General features: G+C 42.1%; 1 protein-coding gene across 1 annotated transcript; it reads left to right on the forward strand.

The window, feature by feature from the left end:
• Window positions 1-8,396: 8,396 nt before the first annotated feature.
• Window positions 8,397-13,171, forward strand: LOC143512771 (4-galactosyl-N-acetylglucosaminide 3-alpha-L-fucosyltransferase 9-like). Its single transcript, XM_077003443.1, has 2 exons — window positions 8,397-8,469; window positions 10,833-13,171. The coding sequence occupies exon 2, from the start codon at window positions 10,839-10,841 to the stop codon at window positions 11,925-11,927; it is 1,089 nt and encodes a 362-aa protein (XP_076859558.1). The 5' UTR covers window positions 8,397-8,469; window positions 10,833-10,838; the 3' UTR covers window positions 11,928-13,171.
• Window positions 13,172-13,397: the final 226 nt, after the last annotated feature.

Raw genomic sequence — 13,397 nt, forward strand, 5'->3', positions numbered from 1 at the left:
GAGAGAGATAGCGAGAGAGAGAGAGAGAGAGAGAGAGGGAAGGAGAGAGAGAGAGAGAGAGAGAGAGAGAGAGAGAGAGATTTCAATGGGTTGCCATTCCATCCCCCGTCACACACAGTTGTGAATTTTGTATGACAGTCTTTCCCCAGAGCCCCAAAAGTGCCAAAAGCAAGCAGATAAATAACGTTCTCCGTTCGTCAAATGAATGCTAATTTCATTTCTCCCCCCCTCTCCTTCTTTCCCTCTCTCTCCTCCTCTCTCCTCCCAACTTTGTTCACGTATTGATGTGCTCTGAAATCAACTTCAAATGGCGCCAAAGATATTGCTGAGAAAGGGTTTCCCGATTCTTTTTCTCCTCCTTCTTCTTTCTCCCTCTGTTTTTGGAGATGCCCCGAATGGCGGTTTCATTAGCCAGCTGCTAATTAGCTTCCTTCTGCTGATTTGCAAGTCGATGGCGGTGGCTGCAGGACAGGCCGCTTTGAGCCCCCTGCCCCTCTGATCTTGGGGGTCCTCTCGTCCCCTCAACACACCCACCCCCCCCCCCTCACACACACACACAGTGCCCCAGCTTTCTTCACAATTAGTACTAAAGAAATTCATGTTCTCGTCACAGATACATTATTCATATTGTCTCCACCCTTAAATAAATCATAATTTTCAGAAAGGTTTAGCCACCCTTCCCCCAGCTCCTCTGCCCCCACTCCAACCTCACAGCCATGTTGAGCCTTACCGATTGGCCCCAGCACACATACACCACACGTTTCTCTCAAAAACTGTAGAGCACATCGTGTTGTTTCAGTGGCACCCCTGACAGGTCAGTACACTAATCCCCACCCCTTTAGTTACTTAAAACCTCAGACATTAGACATCTCCGCTCGTCCGAGCACCCAATTTTTACGCATCCGCCAATTTCAGGTCTTGCGACCGATTACCCTTCGTGTCGCTGTGTGCCGGCCGGTGCTACCCTTGAGTGTAAACGACGCCCTTCATCCTGAGGCCGTCGGAGTTCGAGCCATCTCGCATAGAGAGGCGAGGGACCTCGCTGTGCACGAGAGCGGTCCGCAGTTTCGCAACTCAGGCGCTGATCAATCGTCTTGGCTTGCTGGGAGACGTGCTAACTGGACGGATATACCGAAGTCGCGTCAATGATTTAGCAGCCATACTTTGTGCTATTATTCATGGTCCTTGAGGGAGACGTGGTCCGGCTAAGGGGCCTGCATGTTTTATAACCACTGGAGGGCAAAGGCAGTATACTTCCTACCACAATACCACACTTTTGTGAGACGAGGCTCGTTCTCACATTGATGTATGCTGTAAACACAAACATCGATAGCACAGTTGGACATAAATACGGGCGCATGGCGAAGGCAGAGACTTGGATTTCGGAATTTGGGAGTGACAAATCTGAGAGTGGTCTTTGGCTGAGAGTAAAGGTCCTTCCATCGCTGCGCAAGACAAAGGGAGTTCTGCTTGGTATGCTCGTTGGATCATGGTAAAGACGGCCAAACGTTTCAAATGCTTCAGTTTAACAGGGCTTCAACGCCATGAGGCTCATGTGCACGGCAAATGGCGCTGTGATAAGGAGGGACGGAGCCCTCCTGTAAAAATCTGACCTCTCACCGTCTTGGTTGGATTACATTTGGATTATTTAGAAAACTGATCAATACCTCTTGGAAATATAAATTTTACCATATTCTAATTACCACAATCTAATTATATTTGGTTGGTTATAAAACAGTTAACCGTTGTTTTAAAAATCTGCAATTCCTAGGTCCTGAGGAGTTAATTGTAGCCATAATTGCATTTTTCCCACCAGTGCTGATTCATGCCTCTGCTAAACAGTAGTCTGTCAATATGTGGATCCGCTCCCTGAGTATCTGACAGCTGATTTTGTTTTAAAAAGAACATAAACCTAATTTTACCCACAAATATATTACTTTATTGAGGATTATAATCAATTGTAACGCTGCAAAATCAATGCAGATGTGTCAGCACCTTCAATGCATCACAATGACCCAATGCACCTGTACCTTTGGTAAGAAACATAAATTATACTATGTTTCTAGTGATGAGTACACCACCAGTCACGTTTCCTTTGGGGCTATTTATGCTACTAACGTAAGCAAACTGCCATAATCAAATGATGGCTAAAGATACACATATATAAATGTATGTTTTCATTCACCAGTCACATTGTAGCATACATACATGACGATTTTCCACATTTTAAATTCCTACTAATATGGGAGAAATCTCAAATAAACGTTATTATTCTTTCATACAGGAACATTAATTTCACAATAATGGACATAATGAATACCTTGAAATGCTTATTGTGAGGTACACACTGCGTTTTATTCAGTGGTGTCATTAGACCCAATTTTCTGGGACATGTGCCCCACTAAAATGTTGCTGTGCCCCACTAAAATCATGGTGGTAAAATTTTATCCTGGATTGCTGAGGAAAAGTAGCAAATTCACTACAGGCACTAAATTCCTTATAATGCCCCTGCGGCTTTCCAAAAGCTTGAGCTGCTTCAGTCAATTTATTTCGTGTTGTTACAATTATGGACATTTGTATATATAGAAAGCCAGCCACGCAGCTGACAAGGTAATTAAAGCTGATAGCTATATGTTTGAATATACCCACTTATAACCGATTATTCTATCAAACTAAGATAAATATTAGACCACTAAAGTAAAGAAATTCATTAAACTTAGCAAAGGCTAAGCAAATGTAAAGACATCAGTTAAGTTACGTTAGCATAGGCTGTAATTATGCTCTAGTAAAAGTGATAACAGGCACAAAATGAGCGTCGTGATATCACCCATATAACAGTCAACCTTTAATTTCTAAACCCTGTGTTATCTAGTTAACATGAATCTAGGTAGCATGTAACACCGCCCAACATACCTTCTCATGAGTTTGTTAATATTGAAATATGCTGTTTCTGAAGTCTTCAATTCTGGACAATGTCATAGTTGAGCAGTTAATGTCATTGTTTTACAGGCTTTTTAGTAGATACACTGTTTTGGCCCTACAACTGACTTCCAGGCAGAGGTGTCCAGCTGTGCCCCTGTAAATTCTGTGTGTGCCCCAGTACAATTAGTCTACAAACGTCCCTGGTTATATTAATTATATTACTTACAGTACATCATGAGCATAACTTTGCTTTGAAAAGTACTGGGGACATAAATGCGAACTAGGTGTTGCATTCAATTAAACTGAATCTCAAATTATGAAATCAAGTCCTAGAAATCATGTTGCCTGATTCTGTTATTAGGAAATTAAACATTTTACTTTATTGACTAAAAAAAGGTTTTTAAGCAAATTATTAAATGTATTAGCTACTGAGTAAAGGAAGCAAAGACACTTTGTAAAACCTTATTTTCAGCATACATTTTCAATACGTATTGGGCAAAAAAAATCTAACATTTAAGAAAGTGATGTGGACATGTCCCCAGTGTCCCCAGAGTATATGATGCATATACATACTATAAACACTAGTGCTATGCTTTGGCTGGCATCAGCATTAAGGATTGGGGTTTCAAAAAATTGCATTTACCGTCAAATGAGTTTTGTCTGTGTGTATGTGTGTATGTGTGTGTGTGTGTGTGTGTGTGTGTGTGTGTGTGTGTGTGTGTGTGTGTGTGTGTGTGTGTGTGTGTGTTTCCTCCAGCTTTGCTAGTCCAAGCGTCTCGCACAAACAGTGATCTAAAAGCATTTGTGAACACGTCCCTGTCAGTGATGATGCAGGGGCAATAACAGGTAAAGCAATTAACCCGGCACAAACGTGTTTATCTTCACCAATTGCCACCAAAAATGGCTCCCTCTTCAATGGTCTGTTCAAACTCCACAAGCTATTAGGGAGTTTCAGCAGACTCATTTGGAGCAACAAATACGCAAATATGAATATGTGCCTTCATTTTTCTGTCCAATTAGGATGCATTTTGTACATTTGTTACATTTTTAAAGTGTTCCTTGGGCCACTTTCACCCTCCATAACTGCCCTTTAGAGAGAGCAGGAGAACCATTTTGGGTGATTTGTTGCACAGATTGTCCGTGTCTTTGTGTGGGACAGGGGCATTGACTCAGTGAATCAGGGGTGGGGAGAATGGGGCACCCCACAGTTTTAGCAAGTCTGCTGAATCTCTAATGAAAGGGGAAGGGGGGTGAAAGTGATGAGGAGAGTGAGAAGGATGAAAACGAAGAGGGCGAGCGGGTGGGGGGGGTAGTGGGGGGGGGCGGGACTGGGGGACTGGGGGGGGGGGGGGGGGGGGGGGGGGTAGCGGCAGACAGAACAACACACTCCACCTGATCTGAATCATTTAAGCCAGACCCAATTACAGATCAGATTTGCGAGAAAGAGGAGGGAAGCAGGTCATTTTTTAAAGGCAACACAAATCAATGCAGCAGCCAATGGTAATCTGTCTGACAGAAAGGCTTCAGTTTGAGGATCATTACACCACCTCTCCCCAGTGCACAAACCACAAAAAGGTGGAGAGAGAGAACGCAGAGGTGCAGACACTGCTGCGCTGTCTGTATCGTTGGCTACGACTGCTCCTTCACTCACCCTATGGCGAGCTAGCATCTCAATTTTCGAGCTCTTGAAGATTTCCCCTCTTCTAAACTGCTTAGGTCAGCTCTCTAGCCGGCCTTGACCGACCTCTGACCCCAGCATTACGCTGCTGCGCCTCAATCCTCAATAACCCCCTCGCTCCTTCTGCCGCCAGACACGTTGCGACTGATAATCGTTTGCAGGAGTTTTCGCGAGCTGTCAAAGTTCATCTAGGAGCCTGGCTGCTTTGAGCAAGAGCCGAGCAGTGGGATATCGATTCCTGTCGGGCTGCGCACGCACAACCGAGAATTCACGAAGCAGCCCGCTACAGCTCACAGCTGCCAAAGACAGCAATCATCAGTCAGCACCATTAGCATAGAGTTAGTGATACCCCCCTTCCCCAACCAGCTCAACTGGACACCATGGTTCTCATATAAAAACCCATCTGTAGTGGTCCAGGTCCACATCGGGGGGCAGTGTAGAACCCTCTACATACCCCACCCGGGGGAGACCTTGGTGGTTTGCTGGGGAGGGGGTACCACTGGCCCGTCTGCCCCTTGGCTGGTTGCGATCAGGCCCAGTAGTCCCCCCTCTGCTCCTGGTTGCCATCTGTCACAGCGCCGGTGTGAGCCCGGGTGTCAGGAGCGATGCTGGCTGGGCCGGCTGCGTGTATGGCAGCTGGAGTCATCGCACGGCGTGTATTGGCAGGGGAGTACATTGATTTCCTGTCAGCACGTTTTTACGTCTTCTAAAACAGGCCGTGTTCGCACCTGAGCATGTGGGTCCTTCTGTAGTGTGATTATCTATCAGAATATGCTGGCCGAGGTGGATTCGTGGAGAAGATCAGTTGTGATTATAAGCATGGTGTTGCATGGGGAGGAGATTTCAAAGCCCTTGGGACCTAATTAAGAGGAATTTTAAAAGGCATCCACAATGCTGTTATGTATTGATTTATATTAACAACCTCTGACTGGTTTCAGTAATACACTAGGCCATGTTTAACTATGACCCTTTAGTGCTGAATTATGAATGCAATACATATAACAAAATAATAATGATAATAAGTATATTTAATAATAACAACTGCATTTTTTTTATTACACTGTCATTGATTAAAAATAGTTCAGAGGATCTTTGAGACAATCTAAACAATAATTAAACTTGAAAGTTCAAAGTAACTTCTATGCCCTCTGAGAACATTTTGGTATTGAGACACCTTTTTGCAAAGCTGCCGATCAGATCACTGAATTTCAGGAGGCAGTCTAAAAAGTTTAGACTATGCACTTACATTACAATCAATTACAATCAATTGCAATTGTAATCAATTACATTACAATTACAACCCTATGTAATGTACTGTTTTTGCTACATCTATTGACTTACCAGTTAAATAAACATTTATCTGAGTCCCAACAAAAGACCTATTATCCCCATCCATCACTGACATGTATAACTGACAGGCGAGGCCCAGGGGGACCTAAAGAGAGGTGGGGTCAAAGAAAGTAGCACTGGGAGACCGAGAGAAGACTATGTAAGTGAAATATGGCATGTTACCCTTTGTTAAAGACTAAAACATAGTTGAAAATCAAACACAGTGTGTGTGCGTGTGTGTGTGTGTGTGTGTGTGTGTGTGTGTGTGTGTGTGTGTGTGTGTGTGTGTGTGTGTGTGTGTGTGTGTGTGTGATGGACTAGAGTCCCACAGTCTGGAACAGAAGACTATCCTAGTCCCAATTGATCTGGTTCATTTGTCACATCCTACGGCCCAGGCATAGGGTCCCTTCTACTCTCCTGGTTAGAGCTGACACAGGCCTGTGAATCATGGCATTATGAATATGAAACAGCAGACACACTCATGGGACAGGACCAAGACTCCACCAGAGGACGGAAGAGGGAGAGACAGTGACAAGGACAAATGGATGCGCTTCAGATAAAGATTGCGTTATCACATTTGATTCATTCAAAATGATCTTCCTCCAGGACCAAAAAAACTGAAGTGTCTGAGCGAAACTTAATGTCATGCGAAGCAGGCGTGTGCGACAAGGAGTCTGTTTTCCGTCTGACGTTCGTTTCGAGAGCAGCGGTGCAATCTTGCATCGTTTGCTGTAAAATAAAAAATCCCATTTGTCCTTTGTCAGCACAAAACACTTGGATATGAAGCTTTCACTCCTGAGTAAGCAGCAAATGTGCAGCGCGGCCCCTTGAGAGGCGGGAGACGTACGGGAGGTCCCTGCCCCTCCTCTGAGTCATCAGCACCCCAGCTATGCTAGCACTACTCCACACTTCATCAATTATTCAAATCCAACATGAGGAGGACAGAGAGCGGGAGAAATAAACGTGTTTATGAAACTCTGACACAAAATAATGCACTACGAGGCACATTTTTGACAGGTATGAACTCTAATAACCTTATTGTAAATAAGGCTTAGGGATCTTATGAAAGCACTCATAAATCTAATGATTTTTTAAATTTTATATATGTGTATATATATATATATATATATATATATAAAGTTACATAATGTATAACCAAACGGCACTTCTAATGATTAAATTCAGGATCAAATTTCAAACATACCCATTACTAACAGTTGTCAAAAACAATACAGGATATAGCCATGTCTAAATATTTGTCTTTAAATATTTGCAGTATACCAGATCATAGAGCTCTGGGACTTACGATATGGTTTGGGCTGTTTTCAGGGCACGGGCTTATGTGTGGAAGAACTCCTGTAGTCGGCCCTGACCACAACCCCAACTGATCACCTTTGGGATGAATTGATATGTTAACTGCAAGTCTTAACCAACACCAATGGCTGGCTTGACAAACGCTCTTTTGACCGAACAGGAACATACACTCCAATGTTTCATGGAAGGCCTTCCCAGAAAGTGGAATATAGAAAGATGGACCCAAATCTAAATGAATTTGCATTGTTTCAGAACAGCCTGTCCACCAAGCTCATGTAAGTGTGATATTCAGGTGTCCTAACACCTCAGGCCTGTATAGCTGTTTTCCTTGACACAACAGCTGTTCGTGTTGATTAGCCGACTTTAAAGTTTGAGAGTTTGCTGCTGTGCAGCCTACCGTATACACAAGAATCATTACTGACACTTGATGTTGACACTTGATGATGAAGATGTCCATGGTGTCTTCACCATGTGGAACCCTAGAATGATTCTGCCTCATCAACCAAAACCACAGTGGGGTAAAATAGAGCCACAAGCTGCATGAAACAGAGAGACTCAATGTCACAAAAAGCTGTCACACCGAAAACCGCTATTAGAAAATACCACAGAAACTACAGTCTCAAAACATTTTCAACTTTATTGTGTTTGTTGTTTCAATTTTATAGCAACCGTGTAAGATATTTGTTCCGGTTCTGTCATAAACAATAACTGTAAAACTGTGACAATTAAGCTACCGCAGACATAGCCAAGAATGTCCCATGTGTATGATGAGAACAGTAACAGAGCTTTAGCTTAAGTTGACATGGTATGCACAATTGTCTAATTATCTTTGCTTCTCCGCCGGCGTCTGGCCCGCACCAGGTGCGTGATAAGTTAATAGGGTCCGTTAGCGCAGTTCCGGGTACGGGTCACGGGGTGATGGAGGCAGCGAGATCACCGCAGAAAACGTGAACCATGTTCTGCGTAATTGTGCAGTTAGTCGGGGAGGGGGGGTGTTAGCGCTCGTGAAGGTAATTGGCTTTTGTTCATCAGCAGGTCTTTTAAGTTTGTTCATATGAGCAACATACGTGGAGGACATTTCATAGGTAAGGAAAGGCAATGAATGCGGGTTGATGGAGGTGGGGTGGGTTGGGGTTTAGTGTTGAAAGCGGACTGGAGCTAAGAATCCGTTTCCACTGGTCAGTCACTGGTCCGTCACACTAAAAACTCACGTGCACAGGTGGCAAGTAAGTGAAAGGAAATGAGGTGTTGTATATTGTATCAGAACTTCACACATGTTAATCTTACGTACATCCTGTTATACCGGTAGTTCAATGCGTTGGAATCGTGGTAGCGTTGCCTGGAGTATGATTTATGTCTGCTACTGGCACCGAGTACTTGATACTTTTGGAATAGTTTTGGTTGGAGCCCAAACTGCAACAGGTGGTTGTTCTTGTGTTTGGCACGTGAGTACAGCTCTATGACAATGTTCAAGGAGACAGGGGAAAAGTCTTAAAATGTGTGTTGGTAAACACAGCACACAGCGCACAAATGTGTGGTATGATGGGGTTTAAAGATCCAGCCACTGTGTCTTGTAATGTGTAGCAGGTGTTCATGGAAAACCACCAACAAATATTTTAGATTTGGTACGTAGAGTGGCAACAATATTATGGTTTATTTAAAGGAGGCTAGACGAGGAGTCTGAACACGTCACCACACTTCACATGTTTACCGTTAGACCAACGTGAATGCAGAGATGACTTCCAAAATGCAAGTAAATTGGATTATTTGCAATCGCAGATAAATGTAGAGAATTACAAAGATTATCCTCCTGAAGGTCCAGGACCTCCCGAAGAACATATCTAACAAGATGTCTCCTTTATTGTAACCATAATGAGAGCAGAAATTGAACATCACATTAAATAAAGAAGTAAGTGTTTACGGGAGTACTGGAGTGCACTTCCCAGACATCCATTTGGAAATTCAAACAGCAGCTGCCATCTGCATATATAACAAGGGGTTTTGATTCATTTCCATAGTCAAATCTGTGTTGCCCAAAAGGAAGATCCGCCTATTTAACATATCTGTGCCCAGTGACAGAAATGATGCAATATGTTGTTAACCTGCGTTTCTGGCAGCGTTTGGTACAGGTGAAAAACGAGATATCCTATCACCAGCTTTTTAAAGGATTTGTTCACTGCTAATTTTACTTATTTAAAGTTGTTATTAATAAAAGTGGAATACCATTCGAGGTTGTTTCAAGATTCATATTATAAACTGATCAGCAGAGCAGGAACATTGCTGGATCTGCTGTGCACGACTTATATTAGACATACCAACAGGGTACTAACCAGATATTTTCCAGCATGCAGTAAGGCCAGATGTACGCTGGAGAAACTGAAAACCACGGACAGATACGGAATCAGAAGCAGTCGAGAGTCCGTGCACAGCCATTTCTGAAAAACGTTTTTTTAATATTTTCAGTCATCTCCTGGGGCTGAGAGCTAAGTGGGTCTCTTCTGTACACTGCGACCCACTGGTTCAGAAGCAAGTTCATATGAACATAGAGAATTAATCATCTTGTCTTTATACTTCCTGATTCGCAGCTTATCGTAGTATAGTTAGAATTTGCAGTGTATGGCATGTAATATCTGGACAGTAAATTGTGAATCAACAGCGACCTCTACTGGATTCTCAGAGCAGATCCTCTTGTTTGTGGAGCCCATAGATCACAAATTCTTCTACCAAATCCAGAATTTAAACGGACATTGCTTTATCACACCGGTACGCGGAACAATTTTTGATGCATCATGACTAATTTTTTAGTTATTTTTTTTGCCACACCCCTACTCTAAACTCCTCCTTTCTGTATCCGATCTTCCTGAAAAAGGGCAATGTTCTTTATATACCGTGGTGTACACGTAAGTGTTTATGTGTTGTTTGCTGTCGACCTTGGATACCCTATTCCGAGGTGCTCGGTGATTTGCACGTAAGTACAGTCTAGAATCACAATAGTAAAAAAGCCCAAAAGGCTTGTATAGCTTGCCAGGACTCAAAGTAGGAACATGGTGGCGTTTAGGATGGGATTCTATTTCACTGCCAATTTTATTTAATTTCATGTATTTATTTTTAAATTACATTTATTACAAACTGTAAATGGAAAATAACCAGGTTGTACTCCAGTTGGTAAGGTAAAAAACAGATTGTTTTGTGCACTAATGTTCAAAAGTAAATGATTATAGTTTTGATCTAATTAACACATCTCATCTCTCTGGGAACCTTGTGTACTATATTGCAATTTTACTGCCTCTTTACTATGTTGAAGTCTTTACAACACATTGCAGTCATGTCCAAAAAATATTTTTCAGATATCTATATGTAGGGTACATGTGCAAAATGTATAGTAAATGTATATTGTAGCAAATGCAAATGATGCTACTTTCATTCACATATCCAATTATTGTTTTATTTAATTAAAAAACATTTAAACATGTTTTTCCATGATCTAATGTTCCTAAATGGACTTATAATTTAAAATCCATAATTTGTATTATAACTATATAATGTTTATTGTAATTTCATTACTATATAATTTTTTTTCTTTCTACAGTATAATATGCCACCCAAACATTTTGGCTTGCAGTACACTTTGATCGCCATTGTTTTCCTTGGAGGAATCATCACTCTGTGGTTTGGATATTTGCCGACCATAATGTGTCCACTCCACCATGACTCGTATTTCCAGTTTACTGAGAAATACAACAAAACTGTTTTTCCCCAGCTTGACAAGCCCACCCTCTTATTGTGGTTCTGGCCAGAAAACTACAGGTTCAACCTATCTGACTGCAAGTTTTTCTTCGATGTTGACGGCTGTTTCTTGACGGATGACAGATCTTTGTACAGCATGGCCGACAGGGTGCTCATTTTCCACAAGGCCATCGAGCTCAATTTGTCCAACCTCCCTCCCTCTCCCCGCCCTCTTTTTCAGCAATGGATTTGGTTTCATGTTGAATCACCAACAAACACCAAGCGGATCCCAGGTCTGGAGAACCTCTTCAATCTCACTCTCAGCTACAGGAGTGATGCCAATATTGTTGTTCGCAATCACTTGAAAGTCAGGAAAACCCCAATCAATAAGATTGTGATTCCAAAAAAAGACAAGCTTCTCTGCTGGATTGTGAGCAATACAGACCCACAAACTGGGACTGCGGTCAGGACAGGATATTACAACCAACTCAAAAAGTATATCAAAGTGCATGTGTTCGGAAAAGCCGTGGGGTGGTCCTTAAAATATGAAGACTACTATCCGGTCATTGCCAGCTGTAAATTCTACCTGGCATTTGAAAACTCCATCCACAAGGACTACATCACTGAGAAGATCAATGCTCCACTTGCAGTAGGAACAGTTCCTATAGTTTTGGGACCCCCACGAGAAAACTATGAGAAGTTTTTTCCAGCCAGTTCCTTCATTCACGTTAATGACTTTGCAAATGCGAAATCATTGGCCCAATATATAATCACTGTGAACAGAGATGATCAGCTTTATCGGAGCTACTTTCAGTGGAGGAAATACATGTACGCAAAACGGCATCTCATATTACAGAACCATGAGTTTTTAAAGCCAATCTGCACAGCATGTGAATATGTAGGAAGGCATAAGGAGTATAATGTTGCACAGGATATTTATAAATGGTACTTTTCATGAAAAAAAAAAATTGTAAAAAAAAAAAAATTGTCAATAAATTGTGTACTCTTAATTTGGGTGCTTGGAAGAAAAAAAAATCTAATTTCTTTTTAAACATTTCCAGTGTAGATTCCAGTGTAGGCAATTTTTAAGTATTTATAGAAAGATGTATAAGCTTTCATTGTGTTTATTATGAATGTTTCACACATTAATTAAAAACAGTGACTTATAAAAGTAATTCCTCACTCATACTCATTTTAAAAGAAAATAATAAATGTTTATATAACATACACTCCCTAATGACCTCACATGTTCCCTCCACGCCAACACTGAAATCTGTGAAGCGTGGCCATCATCATACTTCCTGCAACGGCTCGAAAGGATTGGCACATACCCTGACGTCCTCACCAGCTTTTTCAAATGAGTCACAGAGCGCCCTGATTGGCTGAATAACTACACAGTTATGTCAGGTGATCTGCCTTCCACTGTAAGAGAGTAGTGAGAGAAGCTGAGCTCCTTAAGACAACCAGCTCCCAGCTTTACAGAACATATGCCAGTCTTGTACGCATTCACGGCAGATCGCAGCCACCCAGCACAGGGTCCCTTCACCCAGGCAATCACCCGGAGGAAGTACAGCAGCATACAGTACAGCAGTAGCAGCCTAAAAATCAGTCACTACTTATGAGCTACCAGACTACTGAAGAAACTGTGGGTAATTACTGCCAGTCAGTTTAATGTTACTGATATGCCCGGAGTCTTGTACTCAACCAACCCTCACACTTTTGTTGATATTGTACAAGCAATAATGCAATTCATTTCATGTGAATTGACATTGTCACCTGTTGATGTTACCTACATAATACTCTTTTTTTTTTACATTACCAGTGTACATTTGAATTATGACTGTTATAGTAGTTTTTATATTTATGTTCTAGTATAGCAGTCACAATGCTGTACTTCCACTGCACTTCTAATGTATCAACACAATCTTATTTATCCACACACTTATTTATCCACACACTTATTTATCCACAATCTTGTTTATCCACACACTTATTTATCCACACACTTATTTATCCAGGCGCCAGGCCATGACTGAAGTGCCCTTGAGCAAGGCACTGAACCCAACTGCTCCCTGGGCACTGGGCTAGGGCTGCCCACCGCACTGGGCATGTGTGCACCACAGCCCTCTAGTAATTACTAGTGTGTGTGGGTGTGTGTGTGTGTGTGTGTGTGTTCTCACTGCACATATGGGTAAATATGCGATTGGGGTGAAAATCACAATTAACAAATATGGCACGTTTATGTATTTTTACTAGTGCTGTCAATTCCAGGTGCCGCGATTAAAAGTCCTCACCAGGATTTTGCTCAAGCTTGCTAGATTTTCTAATTAGCAATCCAGGTAAAATTAGTGCAATCAACACAATCCAGGAAGCCTGAGCAAAATCCTGGTGAGGACTTTTAATCACGGCACCTGGAATTGACAGCACT

Source organism: Brachyhypopomus gauderio, chromosome 4 (assembly GCF_052324685.1).
Source record: "Brachyhypopomus gauderio isolate BG-103 chromosome 4, BGAUD_0.2, whole genome shotgun sequence".
Classification (NCBI taxonomy): Eukaryota; Metazoa; Chordata; class Actinopteri; order Gymnotiformes; family Hypopomidae; genus Brachyhypopomus; species Brachyhypopomus gauderio.